General features: G+C 38.8%; 1 protein-coding gene across 26 annotated transcripts in view; it reads right to left on the minus strand.

The window, feature by feature from the left end:
* Positions 1–22,268, minus strand: part of SVIL (supervillin) — a 153,175-nt gene that overhangs the window by 56,836 nt on the left and 74,071 nt on the right. For 14 of the 26 annotated variants that reach the window (XM_030550249.1, XM_030550247.1, XM_030550243.1 and 11 more), the window contains exons 6-15: positions 21,189–21,867; positions 15,286–15,369; positions 12,244–13,164; positions 11,737–11,907; positions 11,060–11,094; positions 6,927–6,988; positions 6,394–6,533; positions 5,597–5,692; positions 4,223–4,466; positions 1,105–1,684 (exon numbers count right to left, since the gene is read on the minus strand). In XM_030550249.1, the coding sequence (XP_030406109.1) occupies positions 1,105–1,684; positions 4,223–4,466; positions 5,597–5,692; positions 6,394–6,533; positions 6,927–6,988; positions 11,060–11,094; positions 11,737–11,907; positions 12,244–13,164; positions 15,286–15,369; positions 21,189–21,867 (3,012 nt within the window). The remainder of the gene's footprint in view (positions 1–1,104; positions 1,685–4,222; positions 4,467–5,596; positions 5,693–6,393; positions 6,534–6,926; positions 6,989–11,059; positions 11,095–11,736; positions 11,908–12,243; positions 13,165–15,285; positions 15,370–21,188; positions 21,868–22,268) is intronic. The other 12 variants (XM_030550254.1, XM_030550257.1, XM_030550241.1 and 9 more) reach the window with 7 other exon arrangements.

Below are 22,268 nucleotides of genomic sequence, written 5' to 3' on the forward strand. Positions count from 1 at the left end.
CTCTCTCTTCCTGATACAGTCTGGGAAATTAACTGTACAGAATGCATGCTGGGTGTGAATAGTTAAGAGGCCTTTTCAGCATTTTCGTTTTCGGAGATGAGCTTCATTTATACTGAAGTTAAAGAACAAATTCAGAGAGAAGACAATACATTAACAATGCAGAGGCCACATTTTCCCTATTAATAAAACAGAAGCAAATCAATTTAATCTAAAAATCTCCTACAATTCAAACACAATAATATAGGCAGAGTTTGTGTAATTACTAGAGTGTTATTGATTGCATTGATCATATGCCAAGAAGCCATTTAAGTAGGGACAGATGAACTTATTTTATCTAATACTGAATCCACACAAACATCATCGGTTTAAAAGTTCTACTACTTTGAATACGACTGGTTTTACATATCACTTTGAAGAGAAGAGGAGAGGGGCAAGAGAAAATGTTAGGAAAATAAGTTATGTTTGCATATTGTACTTTGCATATGTAAAGGAAAAGTTTAAAAAAAGATTTGTCAAGGTGGTAAACTGTTTCTGTCCTTGTTTCATTTAAATTAAGATAGTTAAAAAGCAACATTTTTCTTCTGCATAGTACAGTTTCAAAGCTGTATTAACTCTGTGCTCAGTTGTAAACTTTTGAAAGAACAATCGTAACGTTTTGTTCAGAGTTACGAACATTTCAGAGTTAGGAACGACCTTCATTCCCAAGGTCTTCATAATGCTGAAGTTCTACTGTATGGACAGATATTGAACATAAGTCACCAATTTGGGATTGCTTAGCTGTTTGCTGGGGTGGGACGGGGGGCTCTACCTCTGATACAAAGCACTATTTTTTCCTCACTAAGAGAAAGTCTTATTTGATTACTAAAATCACCTTGGAAGACCAATGAGTTTTAAAAGAAAAAGGGGTGCTAGTGGTGCTGAAACTAAAGAAACCCAGATGGCTGCCAAAGCCTCAAACTCCACAAGATTTGTTCATCACTTTTTTTTAAAAAGACTTAAAGACAAACAACTAATTTTCTAATTTGGTAAATGATCACACTAGGAGGCTAGAAAAAGCTCCAGGTTATGTCAGACATCCACAATGAAAGCAACTATTTACTGTACCTCTCAGCAAGATCTTGCTTTTCAAGACACTCTCCAACTCCATCTTTTCCTCCAAGAACAGTCCTTCTTTGACTTCCTGTTTACCCAGCAGTACAGTATCAGAAACAAATTCCTTCTGTTCCGCAGGCTGTAAAAGTCCTTGCTGGGTAAACAATTCCATACTGCTCTTTCTTGGGAAAGTGTATTTTGTCTCTTTGTGGTCGTCCTGTGTTTTACTAAGAACAGGATGTGTGGTTACTTCTTCAAAAGAGCTGTACTTTTTGACACCATTATCTTCATATGATAAGAATCTGTTTGTCTCTCTCTCTTCATGCTCCCTCGATGCTCGTTTGCTTTCCATTACTTCCACTGAAGGCTGCCAATGTTCTGATTTCAGTATGCCTTTTACTGAAGCGTCTGCATTTTCTGCTGAAGAGTGGACTCTCAAATCTGGTTTACTGGTAGCACTTACACTTTCACCAATTGTTGACTTCTCACGGAGCTCCCCAGCATACATTGGAGAAATCACAGATGCCATAGTTGACACTGATGTTACAACAGTTGGTGATAAGGGAGTAATTTTTCCACTTTCATTTTGTACCTATACATAATAAAACCATTACTGAAAAATGTGTGACCTAAATGAAGCTCGAATAGTAATTCACAAGTACAGGTTTATAAGCAGCTTATAAGTTCTTAAGGGCAAGGAACGTGTGCCTGTACAAGTGTATGCTTCTATCTAAATATACAGTGGAAACACATGATGAAGGCATGAATCATGTCCTTACAATTTGGCTTGGGAACATAATACATAATAGCATGTAAACAAGAAACAACTCCACAGGTGATCAAAATGCTAGCATCTTCAGTAGCATGATGTTTCTCTTCCCCTCATAATTGAGGAAAAAGCACACGTCTTTCTCAATGCGACCACAAGACACTGACATGAGACCATTATTGGAAAATGTTTGGAACATCAAAGTTTGTCTTTTGTTAGTCCCCTGTGCTATAAATCAGTGTGTTTGCATCTTCAGTAATATAAAGGTTGAACCCTCCTTTCCCCTCCCCTCGCAAATACTTAATTTGTTCTGAAAACTGTTACATGACTTGGTGTTTATAACATGGCATGTTCTCGATCTTTTCTATCATCTAGTTTGTTATACTATTGTTTGAGAGACTAAACATTCCATTTGAAACTGCAATAAAAGGGCTTAATTTTTCTGCCCAGAAGAGAATAAAGCTGCATAGGAGTTGACACAAATCACTTTTATATGAGGGACATTAGTCATTTCAGGTCCGGTACTAGACCTATTAAAGTGTACAGTATGCAAAGGGAGTTGTCTGGCTCCATGCAGAAGGAAGAAACTGCCTTTAAAAATGCAAAATGCTTGTGAAAATTCCATAACCCCACAGAAGAAGTGGAACCCCGAGTGAGGTGATTTTAGATTAAACCAAAATGGAAAGCAAGGCTGATGTCACTGAACTTGCTCGGAGACTCCCAGAGGAAGGAGGAGGTTCACAGGTTCCCAAAAGCCAGACTATGCAGCAAGTCACCAGATATAGAGATTGAGGAGATCAACAACAAGAAGGGGCTTTAAGCTTTAATTGATAGATCTTTACTACTTTGTAATTAGGTTCTCTTATGCAGCAGATTTTATTTTAGCTCCTTTTTCAGTAATGCATATGCAGCGCTTATTTTGCACAATCTTCTCTGTTGCATGTTTTGCCGTAGTACAATTAAATCCTAGTCTCCCCATCTACACAGTTCACTACTGGCTCATCTGTTCAAAAGGTATTTATACCATAATTTTTTCATTACAGGTAAATGTGTTAGTCCTCCTTAGCTGGGATAAAGACGAGGCCAAAGATCACAGCTCCAGTGCTTAAAGAGTTGCTCTGTTTTAAGATCAAATTCAGCAAGCAAAAAGTTTTGCAGAATATAATACATGGCCACCACAGACTTCCGTCCCACATGCTCCAGTCCCATTTCTATTCCTCAGATTCCCACACCATCACCGTAAGCAAAGGTGTCAGCCGCTGTGTCCACATGGTGGGTATATAACGTGAATGGAAGTGGAATTCAAGCACGCAGCAGGGAAGTCTAACAGCCTGTTTTAAAAGCTCTCAAGTTTTTGCTGTTAGTGAAAGTGTGGATAAATGAGTGAACATGGCCATTTTGTGAAGTGAGAAAAGAGGGCGTGATCAGTGAGGAAAGGGTGTAGACTTCTTACCAATCACCATGCTGTCCAAGAATCAAGAACAAGCAACTTATTTAAACTCAAATTGATGTAAAATACCTAGAAATGTACCTTTCACCCTTGAGTAACCTGACACCTTCAAGTGATTTCATTCTCAATGTGGTAATACTAAGCAGGTGACATTTCTGCTGCCTTTCCTGCTAGCCTTCCTGGACTGCAGTTTGGCCATTCTGTACTCAAACCTCTGCAGTAAAGGGAGTTCCTCTGCAATTCAGTGGCAGGTATAAAGGTACAAGGCAGAAAGTGTCCATTGCAGAGCAGACAAAACACCACTGAACAAATCACCCCAGTACACAGTTTAATTTGCCATTGCAGGGGTAATCAGAGTAGATGAACACTCTGCCTTTAGAGATCTTATTAACATCTCCATATAGAGAAAAAATGCAGAAACCACCAAGAATAGTGTCCCAACAAGTAAGAGGAACACACACACACTGGCTGCAACAGAGTGTAGAAAATAGTAATAAAGAAATGTGCATAAACAAGGGCTCCAAAGAGCTCTCAAAAATTTTTAGGCACACTGTGCTTCAGGGTTTGCTTCACTTCAGCCTGGAAAATTGTTCTGACACGATGGGCTCAGTCTAACAGAACATCTTTTCTTATATGCACTATGAAAGGTACAACAATGTACGAATTTTCAGGCCAGAAAGAGCTGCTATTCTTAAATTACCAGTTAAAAAAATACAACTAGATTAAGAGTTTACAGGATGTTCCCTTGTGCGAGGAGCCTGCTTCCTGACAAGCTTTTTCCTGTAAGCAGAAGTACATGCCATAACCTCTGTTGTCAGTATATAGCTGACCTCTGCTCACAACTGTTAAGGAAGCTCACATTGAAATTGAACTTAGCCTGTTTTATGGTGAAAAGTTAAAGTTGGAAGTACCTGCTCAACTTCTCCAAGCGTGACGGGCTGTGTTTGGTAACGAGCATTCATTCTCCTATGTCTAATGTCCCCTCTGCTCCGTGTAGAGATGGTCTTCGATACTGGTTGAGCCAATTTGTTAAACAAAGCCATCTTTTCTGCTAAGCTTAGGGTAGAGGAGTCTGGCTCGCCAGACTGATCTTGCTCGACTGCTTCTTTGATTTCTTCTTTAGCTAAAGTCTTTTGCTGTGCTGATGCCTGTAAACTGAGACAGTGGAACTAAAAATTAATGAAAAAACTTCTTTGTAGGAGTTTATGGTTTAATATTTTAACTTGATATAAAGCCAAGAGAACTGCACACAAAGCATAACAGCCAATATAAAACAGCAGCTTAAGTGGTTACACAGTGTATAAAACATTGGCATCACGCATTTTGATTAAACAACTGCAGACTTAATTTTTTTAAGAGTTAATTTCTTTATAGATTTATTTGGCCAGGGCAAAACATCTTGTTTAAAGGCAACACAAAAGTTGCAATTTACACTTCAAAAAGTATACTTATTTAACTGAAGATTATAGGTTACCTTTCTAGAACTAGATAGGACTGCAATTTCTGCACACTCAGAATTTGAGCTAATATAAATCTCTAGAATTCTGCTTTGGTAATTTTGAGTAAAATTATGTATAGTGATTTTGAAGTCCACTGCAGTACTTTAATGGCAATTTGATCAACATTGACAGCATATAGGTTCATATAGGCATAATTGTACTCGTCTCTGTATACCTCATTTCACTGAAACTAGTTACAGATCAAAGTTCTAAAGTGCTTTGATATTTAATTATTTTTCTATAATGTATTCTGTAAATACAGCTTGCTGTATATATCTGTAACAACAAAAAATTATTCCAAATGCAATTATAGCAAACAGGAATTTATGCTTACACCTACAGATGGTGCAATTTCTTTTCCTTCCATTAATTCTGCAAGCTAAAAATATATATTGAGAAAGACAAATAGGGATGTACTACTTGTGAAATCAGACACCACTAGCTTTGGTATTTTCATTTTAGAGACACAATGCACTTTAAAAAAAAAAACAGCAAGGAGGAGTTTTGCTAGGATTTTAACATGCAAGTTCATGTCTTCCATATAGGAAACATGTGTGCTCTAGAACAAATAGTTAACTGTGGTTAGAAAGGTCCTAAGTCAAATGCTTAACAAGCAAAAAGATTTAACGTTTTATCATGCAGAAAACTAAATGAAGTTACATGTATCTTTAAAACATTCTTAAAATAAATGTCATTGACTTGTAAGGCATTCAAGGATTGTAAGATGCATCTGCTATCCAGGACCCTTGTGCTCCATGTAACATGCAGGTTTCCCGCCCCCAGTACCTGGTAGGTTGTACAGTGCTCTTAACTACAGTGGGACTAGGTATTCTTGTCACTACAGTGTGGGTATTCATAGTACGTGAAGCAGGGGTAGGTTCACTTTAAAAGGAATTGCCAAGGGAGGGAAAATTCACAAGGAGAGAGAAGAAAAAAGCATTAAGAAAAGCATTGTATGAAGAGTTAACAGAAAAGACAATATCAAAACAGCAATGTTTAACAACAACAAGTTATCTGCCGTGATCTTTTGCAAAATAATGCCAGGAACTAAAACCTTAAGACAAATTCTCTCTCTAGAGTTTGCTGGTTTCTCACAAGATAAACCTAATTCTAGTAATTAGGTATGTGCATGTATTCTTTTCTGACAACTGGCTTGCTCTTGCATTTTTCAGAGGGGTTACAGGATGCGTGAACAGAGAGGATAAGAAATTTATTTTCAAAACATACATGTGAGATTTACTGAGTTTGCAGGTTTTCTCCAATACAAATATGCTCCATAACACATTGTGTGGTCCTCCTCAAGGCAGAAATCTGTTTCACTTGGCTTACAAACCAATGCTGTAATTAATTTCTCCCCTCAAATATATTACTTCTCAAGCCTTTCGCCAGATTATAGTTCATGTGTTTTATGCTGCTCTGCAACCCCTATCCCCCCAAACAATCTCTGTGTGGCCACTCCCCATACGTTTCTCAAGGAAGCTGGTTCCTAACAACCTTTTTCCTGACTACCAAGCTGTAAACACCACATGTATGAAATTTAATCTCTGAATTAATGCCAAAGCTAACACATAAATGGAACTTACGTAGCCGCAATGACCACCTCTTCGGTAGTAACTGGTTGGGTGCGTGACCTATCCTGCATACGCCGCAATCTTCTCTCTACTGCTGAATTTCTTGAACGTGGTTTAGGAATATTTTTTCCTTCAAATGATTTTTCCATTTCCTAGGATCAGATACATGTCAATATCAATAACTCAGAGGAAGAAATTACTGAAAGAAATGTTTGTTTGGCTTTCCTTGATGCCAGGTGTCAAGTTTTTTTGGATGGACTTCTCTGAATTGGCAGTAAGATGTACTACGACAACCAGTACCATGAGATAAAAATACATATACATATATACACACATATATATAAAAATACACACACATCAGATTACACACAGGTCCTGAGAACTATGTAAACAATACGCCTAGCACTCATAAGGGGAGAACAGGGCATTGACCTGCATTGGGATATGAATGCTAATACGGCTACAGATTAAGTATACTAAGGTAGCATTACAGTTTTTGACGTTACCCTTCTGCAAAAATATTTCTGTTGAGAAAACATATTTACCCTGAAAAGCAGTCTCTTTGCAGCAACACTCAGTTTGGCTCGTTCATCCAGTTTTTCTTCATCTACAGAAATCAAACAACATGATATAGACAGGAATCTGAAATGTTACACTCTAAATGTAAGTGTTTCAGAGACCAAGTCCAGAAATCCTTTTAACTTCAAGAACAAGCTTACTTAATAGCATCGGACTCACCAAGAGAATGACCAACAATAAAATGTAAAAGCAAGTTAGTGTCTGTTTAGCTCAACAAAAATAATGTGACTATGCATATGCATGAAGTAGTGTAAAATTGACTTTTAAAATCAGAATCATTCTTAGGTGCAGCATATTATAACATGATTTAAGAATGGAAAATGATTTTTCTTCTGGACAGTTACTTTACGTACTAGCATTAATTCAATGTCATTCCAATAAGCATATAAAATAAAATAAAAAATTATATTGGCCCATGTTTAGATTTTATATTAAGCCCTGGTCATGCATCAGGAGAACACTGCTAGACAGAAAGGACTAGTAACCATTTTAAGGCTCAATATCTCACCTCACTGTGGCCTAGAAACAAATGCTTTATACTAGGGCTGTCGATTAATCACCATCACAGTTAACTCACATGATTAATTCAAAAAAAATTAATCGCGATTAAAAAAGGAATTGCAATTAATCGCACTGTTAAACAATAGAATACCAATTGAAATATATTAAATATTTTTGGATATTTTTCAAATATATTGATTTATATTACAACATGGACTACAACGTGTACAGTGCTCACTTTATATTATTTTTATTACAAATATGTGCACTGCAAAAATGAAACAAAAGAAATAGTATTTTTCAATGCAACTCATACAAGTACTGTAGTGCAATCTCTTTATCATGAGTGTAACTTACGAATATAGACTTTTTTGTTACATAACTGCACCCAAAATCAAAACAATGTAAAACTTTAGAGCCTACAAGTCCACTCAGTCCTACTTCTTGTTCAGCCAATCTCTAAGACAAACAAGTCTGTTTACATTTACAGGAGAGAACGCTGCCCGATTCTTATTCACAATGTCATCTGAAAGTGAGAACAGGCATTCACATGGCACTTTTGTAGTCAGCGTTGCAAAGTATTTATGTGCCAGACATGCTAAACATTCATATGCCCCTTCATGCTTCTGCCACCATTCCAGAGGACGTTTCCAAGCTGACGATGCACATATAAAAAAAAATGTGTTAATTAAATTTGTGACTGAACTCATTTGGGGAGAATTTTATGTCTCCTATTCTGTTTTACCCACATTCTGCAATATGTTTCATGTTATAGCAGTCTCAGATGACAACACAGCATATGTTTGTTTTAAGAACACTTTCATTGCAGATTTGACAAAATGCAAAGAAGGTACCAACATGAGATTTCTAAAAATATCTACAGCACTCGACGCAATGTTTAAGAATCTGAAGTGCCTTTCAAAATCTGAGCAGGATGAGGTGTGGAGCTTTCTGAAGTCTTAAAAGAGTAACACTCCAATGTGCATACTACAGAACTCGAACCACTAAAAATGAAAATCAACCCTATGCTGGTGGCATCTGACGCAGATGAGGAAAGTGAACATGCGTCAGTCCGCACTACTTTGGATCGTTATCGAGTAGAACCCATCATCAGCATTTACACATCCTCTGAAATAGTGTATGAAACATGAAGGGATATATGAATCTTTAGCACATCTGGGATGTAAATATCTTGTGACACTGTCTACAACAGTGTCATGGGAATGCCTGTTCTCACTTTCAGGTGACACTGTAAACAAGAAACGGGCAGCAGCATCTCCTGTAAAATTGTTACAAAACTTGTTTGTCTGAGCGATTGGCTGAAATAGGATTGAGTGGATGTGCAGGCTCTAAAGTTTTACGTTTTATTTTTGAATGCAGTTTATTTTTGTACATAATTATACATTTGTAAGTTCAACTTTCAAGAGACTGCACTACAGTACTTGTAGTAGGTGAATTGAAAAATACTATTTCTTTTGTTTTTTACAGTGCAAATATTTGTCATTAAAAATAAATATAAAGTGAGCACTATATACTTTATATTCTGTGTTGTAATTTAAAGCAATATATTTGAAAATGTAGAAAACATCAAAAATATTTAAATAAATGGTATTCTATTAATCTTTTTAATCACATGCATAATCGTGATTAATTTTTTAAATCACTTGACAGCCCTACATTATACCAATACCACCATATAACCTGTTCCATATCAGATCTTAAGAGTAAGACACTCTGATTATTATCTTGCTTCCTGCTTCAGAAAGTTTCAGCTGGTATGCGTAGCAGATACCATTGTCCATCTCCAGCTCTGAAAACCTGTGCTATATGCATCTTGAAAGCTGCAGGGAAAAACAGCTTTCAAATAGCATAAGACATCTGTCATGGATCCACAGGATCGGTGCTATGGCCCCAGCTTTGGAACAGTCTCCAGGAGAAACCCCTTCAGTGGGCCAGACACCCTAGGGATCTCACACTTCCTTCAGGGTTAGCCACATGGCTTCATCATCTCTTTAGACTGGACCTCTGGGCCTTCAGCACTCCTGCTTCACACTGTGAGCTCCGTTCAGTAAGTCCAACTGAAACAGACCCCTGATGGAGACCTGTACAATCTCCATGGATGAATGCACCTCACCAAGCATTTGCAGTGACACCTGCACTGCGTCGTTAAAACAGTAGGATTTATTTGTTAACTGGAACACAGCACAGGAAGTCCTTGAGGTAGCAGAGAGAAATGAAGGTTAAAGCACAGACCATTCTGGTTAGCCCAGAGCCCAGTCAAGCTGTAGTGATCCACCTGGATCAAGCTCCATCTTTCTCCCTCCATCTGATTTCCTTCGTCAAACTCGAGGTGGGAGCCCCAACTCCTTCCAGCAGCCAAATCTTATTCCCCACCTCAAACCTCTTTAGTCCTTTGTTCTCAAGCTGGGGAAATGCTGCTCAGCCTCCATGAGGAGAGGTGAGAAATCCATATCCCTTTAGGTCATTGGCTGCTAAGTGTCAATGTCCAGGCAACTGCATTTCCTATTGTCTTCTCCCATTGTCTGCTCCACTGATATGGGGTCTACGGCCCCGACAGTTAGATGCTATTAACTCCTGTGTCATAGCCTTCCCCAAGAGCAAACAGATATGTTCTAACCACACAGGTACTGACTTTCCAAAGTGCTGAGGGGTGCTCGACCCCCGGCTCTGCCCCAAGAACCGCCCCCACTCCAACCCTTTCTCAGAGGCCCCACCTCTTCCAGACCCCTCCCTCGAGCTCCTCCCCCTTACCCCCAGCCTCCTGTACACTTCAAAACAGCTGATTGTGCCAGGCAGGAGGCATGAGGCGGCACTTATCCGCGGGGCCATTTGTCGGGCAGTAGGCACTTGGGGGTTGGGAGAAGCTGATCGGGAGGCTGCCAGTGGGTGCTCAGCACCCACCATTTTTTCCCCGTGGGTGCTCCAGCCCTGGAGCACCCACGGAGTCAGCGCCTATGAACAGGACAGCATATAGGGGAAACTGAGGCACAAACAGGACTCAAAATTATAATAAAATATTCCCACTTTATCACAACACCAAACTCTTACATTTAGCCATTCGTGAGATTAGACATGAAACTAGCTTCTTAATTTGTGTCAGTCAGAACTGAAGTATGTGTATGGGGCAAAGCGATTACCAAAATAGTAGTCAAAATTATGTAGCTTTAAGATCCAATATCTTGCCATTTGCTTGGCTGGAACATTTTGTTAGACCAGTGCAAGTGTTTCCATCAGCAGTAAAGCTTTTCCAAACACTGGTCCCAGACCACTGGTTTGGAGTAATAGATTTTTATTCCTGGTATAAACTCATCTGTACTTTTGGTCAGATACAACTGATTACATAAAGAAAAAGGTAATTTGGTTTAATTCATTTTTTGTAATATAATATTCATTAGAAAGTTGCAGAAGCAACTTTTTGGGCTTAACACTCAATGACAAATCAACCCTTTTAGATACAGCTCAAGGAACAGTGGCATATTTTAGTTATTCGTGTTCATATTGACATAACTCCCATTTCAAAAAAAACTAAGTTCACAGTTACCCAAGAGGGAATGGAAGTGAAGAGACAGAGACTTACCCTCAGCAGTTGGCATTTCTGGACTCAGAGGGGACCTAGTGAAAATCAGCAAATAAAAAAAAAAAAAAAGTCAGCTGGAAAGAAAATCTAGAAACACAAATCTTCCACTCAAATTGTCAGATGGGACGCAGAATGTCTTATGAATGAGGAAAATCATGGATGCTTTCCAAGTTTCAATAATTTTCATTAAGGACAACCTCTAACAAAGCGGAAAGGCGAGCAATTCCAGCCAAATTTAAATCTAGTAAAGAAAAATTATTTCAAGTACAACTCATAGAAGATCATAGTTTAAGATTTTCTGCCAGTTCCTCTAACCCAACATTAAGTTTTGGTTTATTTTTTAAAAAGAGCTAACTTTATACACACACACACAAATCATATATTATTACTGAGAACCAATCACATAGCTGCACTTCAGTGTTTTACAACAATTCATTACCTAGGTCTATAACTAGATACCTAGAGAAAATCCTATTTTTTAAAGAAATGAAACTGTTAGGTGTCAGAAGAGCTACATTTCTCGTCTTAAAATGAAGACTTGCCTATTTTTACTTTTATGGTGAAACAAAACCCTTTGTACAATGGTTTTGCTAACATTACTGTGAGAAAATTCTCTTCTCAAACAAATTCATATTTACCTGGACCAGAACACTACATACAGTCTCACACATGCCTACCTATCCGTTTCCTTTCGTTCTGCTGAAGTGATTGGTTGAGTTCTAAATCTCTCAGAAGTTTTCCTACTTTCACCAGGAGAAAAATAGCGCCTTGGCCTTCGTGACACTCTTTCAGGTTCAGTATTGGCAGACAAATCAGTACCTGATGTTGACATCTCAAATCGAGATTCACTTTTAATCAAATGATAGAAAGTGCAAAGAAAAGAGAACAGAAGAGAAAAGTAAAGCACAGATATAGGCATCCCAGCAAAACAATCCACTAAAGATCACTCTGCATGCTCCTACAGTAACATGCACAGAAGTATAGCAAACATTCCAGCTACCCAACATCATAACTTGCAGTAGCAAGCAGAAGCATAAGAGCAGATTCAGGCTGACTCAGCCGTCAATACACATTGGTGAGAGCTAAGCTGTGTGGTTTAATGCAGAACACTACTGATGTTGAGTTTGTCATTTTGCCAAGGGCGTGCAAGTGTCACACAAAAATATTTCTGAAATGTCACCTACAGTTCAGTTTTCTTGCGGACATTGATAGTTTCCAGAAAGGCATTACGGAGTTGAGCAACAGAGACTTTTGTGTCAACCATGCCAGTCTCACCATTAGGCACATTTTCTTCAGCACTCTGGAACGCCATCTCCTTTTTCGTAACAGTTTCCTTACTTTTTAAAGCCTCTGGCTTAGGAGAACCAGTAAAATCAGACATTGAACGAGTCAGGACTTTATGCTTTATCGTAGACACTTCCTGAGCTTGACCTTTCGCCTTAGCAGAATGTGATATGGATCCACTTTGTATATACATAACTGTCTCACTCCTTTCAGTGTTCTCACGAGTCTTAAACTGGGGTTCAGGCACCTGGTGCTTAGTGCACTCTAGCCCTTTCTGAAGCTCTGATGAGTTAGCCTTTGGCTTGCTTATAAGAGATGAGGGAACAGTAGTCTTGCCAAATTCACTTGCTCTAAAATGGTCTTCATTGCTCTTCCCTTCCCTGAGAACCTCAGATTGCAAAATTGGTTTTCTGTTTTTCAAAAGCTGTTCTGTCCCCAAAGGATATTCGTCGGGCTTTGCGCCATAATTCTGAAGTATGTTACTTTTTTCCTTTTCCAGTGCACTGGCTGGTGGGGATTTTGTCTTGATGTTGGCATTGTCTGATATTAAGAGGCTGCTAATTGAGATATTTTCTGGATCTTCTGTTGCCATCAGTTTGGCAGTATGAGCAACACCAGCAGGCTGAATATATCCATGTATCGGTTGGCGGACTGAACTGAGTGTCTGGCTGGCAACCCTATCAAAGGAAGAAGTTTCTGACTGAAGAGGCATGTAATCAACTGGCACTGGATGAGATTTTTTCTGAGATACAGGGTCTGTGACAAGTTCAGGGCTTCCATGAGCACTTTCCTCTTTCACCAGTTTCTCTCTAACTTTTACTCTTTAAGAAAGAAAAAGGATTAAAGCTGTGACCAGCAGTAACTAGTTTTGGAAAAAACATACATCAATTGTGGGACCAGAGAGCAACATCATATAGTAAAACAAAATGAAAAGATAAACATCTAAGTATTTTAAGGATATACTTTGAAACAAACTCCCCATCTTAAAATCTTGGCATTAACACCAGCCTTAAGAATATTTTAAATTATTTACAGGCACCTAGTACACGTGTGACCTTTCAGAAAGATAACTGAGCAATGAATCACATTTAGAGCAGGTTCCTAGTAATCACAATTCCACTCCTCTGTCGAACATAATATATTTTCCTATTTTTCAAAATAGAGAATTAGGAGTTGCTTTCTAAAAATATAGTTTTTTGAAGGGTGTCTTTAGTGTGACATTCTGACCTCCTTTTCCTATATGTACTGTTAAGCTGTCAACATACTGATCCTTGCTCACTTTGAAACAAATTAGTCAAATATCTTGGTATCTCCCCATATCCCTTCCAATAAAAGATGTAGAGAATATGGTGCACAGACAAGTCAAAATCTCCATGCGAACCTCAGAAATGCTCCCATTTCAAATGTTGCACACAACTTTATCTATCATGATAAATGAAACCAAATAATGTTAAGGAGCCTCTCTAAAAATGAAAAACATGTCGGCAGAAAATGGAAGCCCAGTATGGTTGTCACTCTGTGGGCTTGCACAAAACTTACACTGTATGAACATTTAGGAAAAGTTTCACCACATTCCAATATGCTAAATTTCTGAGAATGTACTGAAACTTATCCCACCTTGGTTTATGTTCTGTTCAACCATTACGATGTACATGCACAAATACAAGCCATCCTCCGCCTCTGGATGCCTGCTGCTGGCTCCCACTGACATCAACAGGAACTAAGCATAATAAGCACCCGAGGGCAGCATTTGTCCTACACGTAACCACATAATTGTAACACATCTCTAGCATAAATTTTTAGAGCCACAAAATGTGCACAGTCAGTGAGACAGTTGAATAACATTTTAAAATGCCATATAAAAAATTAAAATTGAAAGCTATTTCCCCACACCCACCATGCAACTAGTAATCAGTAAGGTGGTTTTTTGCCCTAAGGTTGGGAAAAGCTCATGTACAGTATCAAGCTAACTATTTAGTAGCAATTAACAGATATTCCAACCCTCAAGTAAGTGCAAGTCAAGGCTTGCTACCAACAGACTTTTCCTACTTGCAAAATTTATTTTTACATAAAAACAAGATTTAAAAAAAATAAACGAATGCTTTTGAGCACTAGTATAATCTACTATATCCCCAACTACCTGACGTATCACCCTTTTCATCTGCTTAATATTTTCTCTCTGTTATGAGGATTGGTCCATTTTAAAATGAAGGACCTTACAGTGACTTACTTCAAAACATGAATAACAGTGCTCATTCTCAAAGTTTAAAAAAATGCCTTTTCGGGGTATTATGCACCCACCAATTACCCAGAACAGTCACTGGGAAGGTTTTCGGAGTCAGATAATTAGTTCAATCAACAGTCTGAAATGCAATGAAGAGTCCTCCCCAGAAAGCTTCCACTTGTGGACTCATTTGATGTTCTGTCAAACTGGAGAGTAGCAGTTATTTGTAGCTCTAAATTTGGTTGTTTTGTCTTCCCAGTGACTTAATTCTTAGTCCTCCTCCCCCACTCCAGCCTTAAAAAATAAAACGATCAAGTCTTATTTTTAGTCACATCCTGCATTCGGGGCATAAAGAATTTTGTAATACAAAAATCTGTTGGCTTGCAGAGTGCAAGGGGAGGAAAAATGGTTAAGAACAGGCTGAAGATAAGATAAGAAGTTAGCCAAAGACCAATATCTTAATAGCTGTGAAGAAAACATTAGGGGCATGTCTAGTTCTTCATGAAAACATCGATTAGTTATAAGAGACAAAAAGCAGATGCTCCAGAAACAAGTTTCCACAGCAGTTTATTGAACAGAAGTAGTATTTTCGGATTCACTGCTGTTAAAGGATAAAAAGGCAAATGTTAAATGAGGGCAGGGGAAAGGAGAAAGAGAGGGAAGTCAGTAACAAAAGGTATAATCTAATTATTAGCCACACAGCTACATTCTAGGATACCTGGAGGGCCAGCTGATAAGTGAAGGTGTGTCCCCTTCTGAATCTTTCTGAAGAAACCATTCAGGTTTTGCCTTCCCTGTACTACTATAGAAAACAGAATTTCAGATAACTTTCTGGTAAGACATCAATACATGCACACTCAGTCCCTCCCCGCGTTAATCTTAAAAATGTTTTCAAATTTCTCAATTATAAGGTCTTGGTTTCTGAAGTACTGGCACTGCACACTTCTAACTTTAACAAATTTGCATGATAAATTATCAAATAACCCACCTTCACATACAAAAGAATACATAAGAACTTAAGATCAGCCATGCTGGTCAGACCAAAGGTCAGCTAGCCCAGTATCCTATCGTCCAATAGTGGCCATTACCAGGTGTTTCAGAGGGAATGAACCTAACAGGTAATCGTCAAGTGATCCATCCCCTCTGAAAACAACAGAACCGTAAACATTTTGCCAACTAACCATGCCGACATTGTCAGGAACCTGGACACCCACATCTAAATCATCCTTAGGAAGCTACATAGAAAGTAATTTTATTTTACTTCCTGGTTTGACATTTTATATAAGTTACATAGACAGAAGCACTATATTGCACATAGGATTACTGTTAGACTATTTCCTTTATTTGCAATCTAAAGAGCTAAAGTCTAACCAAAAGATCTTTAGCCACAAACAAACAGATGACACAAGTTTAATGACGCTAGGAGAATGTATTACCATAGCTTACATGAAATTCTTGCATAAAGAGAATGAACATCAGAAACCTCCCCCCCTCTGAGAGCAATATGCCAGGCTTCAGGAATTCAGATCCAGTAACTCCCAGCCCACCGAGTGGGGAGTATGTGGTCTTTTAGGATAAAGTGGGAAGAGTTAAAATACTCTAAATGAGCAAAGAAACACATTCTTGGCCTGATGCTTCTTGCATCAGACTCCAAAATGGAAACAATATATGAGTGCCTACTGAAATTTGAAAGCACGCTAGGCTACAAAAGCCCTTCATGAAACAACTGATATACCATTGTACTCTTTCACAGGTGCATTCAATATCTGTAATATCCACAACAAAGAGTCACACCTCCAGGGCCGCCCAGAGGATTCAGGGGGCCTGAGGATTTTGGTGGTGGGGGGCCCCCACTTCGGCGGTAATTCGGGGGTCCTTTCACTCCGGGACCCGCCACCGAAGTTCCCTGAAGACCTGTGGCGGGGGCCCCTCACCGCCAAATTACCAAAGACCCAGCACTTCGGCAGCAGGTCCCGCTTCGGCGAAGACCCGGAGTGGAAGAAGCTCCGGGGGCCTGGGCCCCGCAAGAGTTTTCCAGGGCCCCCGGAGTGAGTGAAGAACCCTGCTCCCGGGCCCCTGCAAAACTCTCGTGGGGGCCCTTGTGGGGACTGGGGCTTGGGGCAAATTGCTCCATTTGCCCCGCCCCCCCCGGGCGGCCCTGCCCACCTCCATAGAAGATCATATACATTTTTAGACAATGATGAAGTTTACGTACAAAATGCAATGTAAAGGCACAATGGACCAAATTCTGCTCAGTTACACTGGTGTAAATCTGGAGTAGCTCTTTATAATTTAGTAGAGTCACCCTGGATTTACATACTGCTTTAACAGCTGAATTTGGCAAAAGGATCTTTATTAAACTTAAAAGAATTTAGAATAAGCCTTAAACTCATTAAAAACTCTCTTGTTCTGCCTTCCTATAAAAAAAGGGTCAGATAAAAGATCACAGGGAAATCATATATAGGTACTGTAAATAAATCTGCCTATTTATAATGTTCAGTCTGAAACCTCAACCATAATTATGACTTTTTCCACATCTCTCATTTAAAATCTACCCCTTATTGTTAAAACAATTCTTGTTTTTCATCTTACTAAGATCACACAAAAGGGTGGAATAAGCCTTTCAAAGCGCTCCCTGGGGCATTGACCCAGCAGAGATTTGGTTGCCTTGAAACAATAAAACTTTCTCTTGGCTTGTTAGTATGTATTCTGGCATTTATCACAATAGGCATGAGCAATGAGCATTTGTATTCAATCTCTTGTCCTTTGAAAAGAGCAGTCAAATGTAGGCAAACCATGTTAAAAATGTGAGGTTAATCTGACACTTTATGAATTCTATTTCCATAATTAAGAAGGCAACCCGCCCCCCAAAGATATTCTTTGATAGTCTGCATTTAAAAAATAAATAATCAGTCAAACAAACTTTCTTAACACAGGAAGTTACAAGCTGTATTTGTTTTAAATTTTAAGTCAGCTGAACATAAAAGTTAAAAGAATCTAACACTGACATGTTAAACTCTGATTTTCAAAGCTCTACACCAGGCAAACTGATTGGTAGTCATACCCTGCATAATCAAACTTGATGGAGAATACAACATTAGTAGAACAGACTGCATGAGACAACAGCTCATTTAGCCTCCTGAAACAACTATAAGTATTTCTGAAAAATAGTTCTGATTTCTTTAAAGTCTATTATGATGAATTGGAAGACAGACATTCATATTAGTTTTCTGAATATCGTGTGCGTTAGGCCATGTCTATACGTGCAGCGCTGCAGCAGCGCAGGTGTAACAGTACAGTTGCACCGCTGCAATATAGATGCTGGAACTAGCGGCGCTGGGAGTGCTGCCGCATCCCTGGCTTGAAATGGTTTCCATCACATACAAGGTTTAGAGCAGGGGTCGGCAAACTTTCAGAAGTGGTGTGCTGAGACTTCATTTACTCACTCTAATTTAAGGTTTCACATGCCAGTAATATATTAACATTTTTAGAAGGTCTCTTTCTGTAAGTCTATCATATATAACTAAACTTTTGTTGTATGTAAAGTAAATAAGGTTTTTAAAATGTTTAAGAAGCATCATTTAAAATTACACTAAAATGCAGAGCCCCCTGGACCGGTGGCCAGGACCCGGGCAGTGTGAGTGCCACCGAAAATCATCTTGCGTGCTGCCTTCACCACGTGTGCCATAGGTTTCCTAGCCTGGTTTAGAGTTTGGTTCAATGGCTCTCAGCACCTCCACTATACAAATTGTTCCAGCACCCCTGCGCTGCAGCGTGTGTGGTGAAGATGCCATATGCGGACGGGCTCCCCATTGGGATAAAAAAACCACCTCTGCAAGCAGCAGAAGTGATGTCTGCGGAAGAAGATCTCCCACTGGCATCGCACTGCGCATATCTGTGCTTATGTCAGCGTAACTTATACAGTTCTGGGGGGCGAGGGGAGATACTCACACTCCCGAGCAACATAAGTTTTGCGGACATAGGCTGTAGTGTAGACATAGCTTTACTGTTCCTGTTCAGTTTTGTATTGCTGCCTATTTAAACCCAAAGGATTAAGTCAGACCAGAGTAGGGGGAAACCCACAGGAAACAAAACAATGGCAAGACAAGGCAGCCTCAGGTAAATACAGATAATTTGCTTTTTAGGGGCAGTTTTCTACTCTCAAACCGTCACAAAGATCTTTATGCTGTTTCACCGGGAACATAGCCTGGTCTTCCCACCATCCTATTGTGGTGGAAAAGTCCAAATAACATGTTCTGCAGCTGGAAAGTGGTAAAAAACACAGAAGAGAGGGTTATTCTAAAAGTGTCTCCTCATGGCTGTATGCTCTCAGGGTGTTTGCTATGGTTTATTACAGGGGAGAACAAGAAACTCAAATTGAAGTGGACAGGTTCTTGGCTTTGAAGAGTGACAGTCTAATCTCTGTGCCTTTTTTAAGGCTAGAATTTGGTCCACTCCTTTAGCTTCAGGGATTTATAAACCAGAGAAGGGAGAGTCGTGGGGGCTCACATTTTAATTGTTCCTATTAGTAACAGGATTAGTCAGGAGTGATTCATCTTTAGATTAACTGAATAAAGCTTGAGATAGAAGTGTGCAGTGCTTGGCTGAGACCTTCTGTTGGACCAGGCTCCCTGAAACTTCTCAGTAGAATGGAATAGCTGGTCATAAGCCTGCAGTGCAGTTATTTGCATATATAATAACGCAGTCTCAGTCTTGTCAACTTTCTCCAGATAGCTCCCTTAGATGAGCACTTTTTCTCTCAGACTTTTGCTTAAGTGGAGTGTCCAAAGACAGCTGTATGCAGATGCACAAAGGAAGCAGTCTTAAAAATTGAGTTTTCAAGGCTCTAAAATATTAGAAGCACAGGCAATCCTTGGACTTACGACATAACTGGTTCCTGAAAATTGCATCACAAGTCAAAACGTTACAACTCAGAACCACAGTATACTCCACTGCGGGACTGAGCATCGTAAAGTCGAAACCAATTGTCATAAGTCGAATCAGGGTGTCAATTCAGAAACATCGTAAGTGCCGTTCGTTGTATGTTGAACGTCGTAAAGTTAAGGACTGCTTGTACTATCATCAATTCTGTCCTATGTGAAACAGAACGGGAAAATAAGCAAAATTGCACAAGTTTACCGAACATGGATAACGGATAGCTGGCTGCATCCATCTACTGGCAGAAAAAGGAAAACCCCAAAAGAGATATTCATACTACAGGTATTAGCCTTTCACTTGAAGGAGGTAGTGGAAACGTTCCTTACACTACTTGAAAGGTGTATAAATACCATGAAACGAGGAATTTAGGAATAATTTAAAGACTTTCAGGAGTTTTACTTCTCTCATTTTACTTTAATAACTTAATTAAGAAAATACGATACACTAAATCAAAGTAACTTGATTTTAATAATCTTTTTCCATCGCTGGTTAAATTTACATAATCCTCACAAATCGTTTCACTTATATTAGTTCTTGTAAATTATTCTGAAGTAGTCAAGATTACCCAGCACAGCTAAATCTTACTGACAACAGTTACTGTCCATTTTTAAGATGGTACACTGTCAAACTACTGTTACAGGATGTCTCTGTCTCATCTTGTTTCTTTACAGCTTGAGATACATTCACTTACATTAACCTTCAGGGAGCCAAACAACAACTAAAGCTGCATATTTTTAGGAAAAGAAGTTGTTCGAAGATGAAGTATTTAGAGAATTACTAGTCAGACTTGTTTTCATTTGCTACAATAAAGCATTTGATGGCTCTCGGACCTCAAAGTAACATCAGCACTCTTATGCTGCTGCTCTCAAATGAAGACTGGGAAATCAGTTTGAATCTCCGATCCACCAGATATCAGACTTCGAGTCATAAGAATGTGAAAACTTATCACTTATGTGGGGAGGACAGAGTGGAAAAGTTTACATCTGAAGTGTTCCGGAACTCAACATATGCAGGATCTCATAAAAGAATATTTATATGATGTATGAGACTATCAACAGAATCAGAATTTGCTTAAATACCATGGCCCTAATTTTTTACAATAGTCAGACAATTTTTTTCAACCTACCCAACAAACATTTTAGTTTAAGACTTTCATTTGCAGGCTATGGAAACAGGCTACTTCTATTTAATATTGGCAAAACACTCCATACAGAAAAAAAATAATATATAATTTTTTTTACTAAAAAAAAATACTGAATTTGAAGTAAATACATTTAAATTGAAAGTATTTTCTAGATCAAACAGTAAATGCACATTTTCAAAATGCAGCAAATGTAGTACTGTAATCATCCCCATTCTCAATTTCTCCAGAAATCTCTTTATAAAGGATAGTTGCTTTTCATAAAAGGACCTTCTGGTTACAGTAGCTTAAGTCTAAAACACCCAGCAAACACACACATGGACTTGTAAAACCTTATTGCATGTAAGCATAGCAATCCAGTTTTACACGATATGACAATGAGTATCTACATATCAAAAAACAGAACTCAGCTCAAGGCACAGAAGACATAAGCACCAATGGAGAATTGGTTTATTCAGATACATCATCTTTAAGTCTTGTCTGTATTGTAGAGAGATTTCTATAAAGGTCAAAGGATACCAATATAGAAAAAGCATACTTACCCTTGTTTGGTGTCACTATACAAGGGCTGGTCATTGTGTGAATGACTTGGTGAAACTAGCTGCTTTGGTGAGGAAAGGGATACTCTGCAAGTTTGCTTTGGTGACATTGGCACTTCCTTAAAGGAGGATTCTTGTTTAGAATATGAAAAGGATGCAGAACCATCCACTTCTGGTGACAAGTCCTGAGTCTGTCCAGGAGCACTAACATCCAGTGCTCTTTTATTCTCCAACTTTGAAAGCTCCTCTCTATCTGGAATGCTGTCTTTTTCATGGAAGGAATATTCCTTTGATTCAGAAGCAGTAGTCCATGACTCCTTATTCTCAGACATGGAGGAGTACAGGGAACTATATTCCTTGCTTCCATCCTCCTGCTTGTCGCTTTTTATTTCTTTTTTTTCAGCAGCATCAGGATCTTTTCTTGCCCTGGTATATCTGGATAAATATTCAGAATCTCCCTCAGATTCTAAAGGCAATCCATATTTTTCTGCTAGCTGGCGTCTCCTCTCTGCCTTGTATCTAGCTATTCTTTCTGCTTTCGACTCAAGTCCCTGGGTATCCATGGCTCCTGTGCTATATGTAGGCTCTGAAAGTGCTCCTGTAGGTTCTGCTCGATACCTGGATGACCTAGGTTGTTTTTCTACAGAAGAATCTGAAGTTTCCTCCTCTTCATTTGATCTTCCTACAAAAAGTACACGTGTAGAAGAATTACGAGGGATTAGTGACTTGTCCTGAATTCACACTTTATTAAAAATATTATTCAAATCTGTTTGGAGCATCACACCTGCCATTCAGTAAGCAGGCTTCAACCGCATATAGCGTGACTTTTTCTTTTTAATTATTATAAATTTTTGCAATTCAAATAACTAGCAAAACTGTTTATGGATACTCCCATGAACTACTCCAAAATAATCCTCTACTTCTTGCGCTGACATCTCCAAAACACATACAAACAAACAAGGAAATGCTTTTGAATACTGAGTATGTATTCCACCTTCAGAAGGAAGTTAGGATTCTTAAAATAATCTACAGGATTTAAAAATAAAAGCAGTGTCTCTTTCTAAAATGGTGGACGAACAGAGA

This window comes from Gopherus evgoodei, chromosome 2 (assembly GCF_007399415.2).
Source record: "Gopherus evgoodei ecotype Sinaloan lineage chromosome 2, rGopEvg1_v1.p, whole genome shotgun sequence".
Lineage (NCBI taxonomy): Eukaryota > Metazoa > Chordata > Testudines > Testudinidae > Gopherus > Gopherus evgoodei.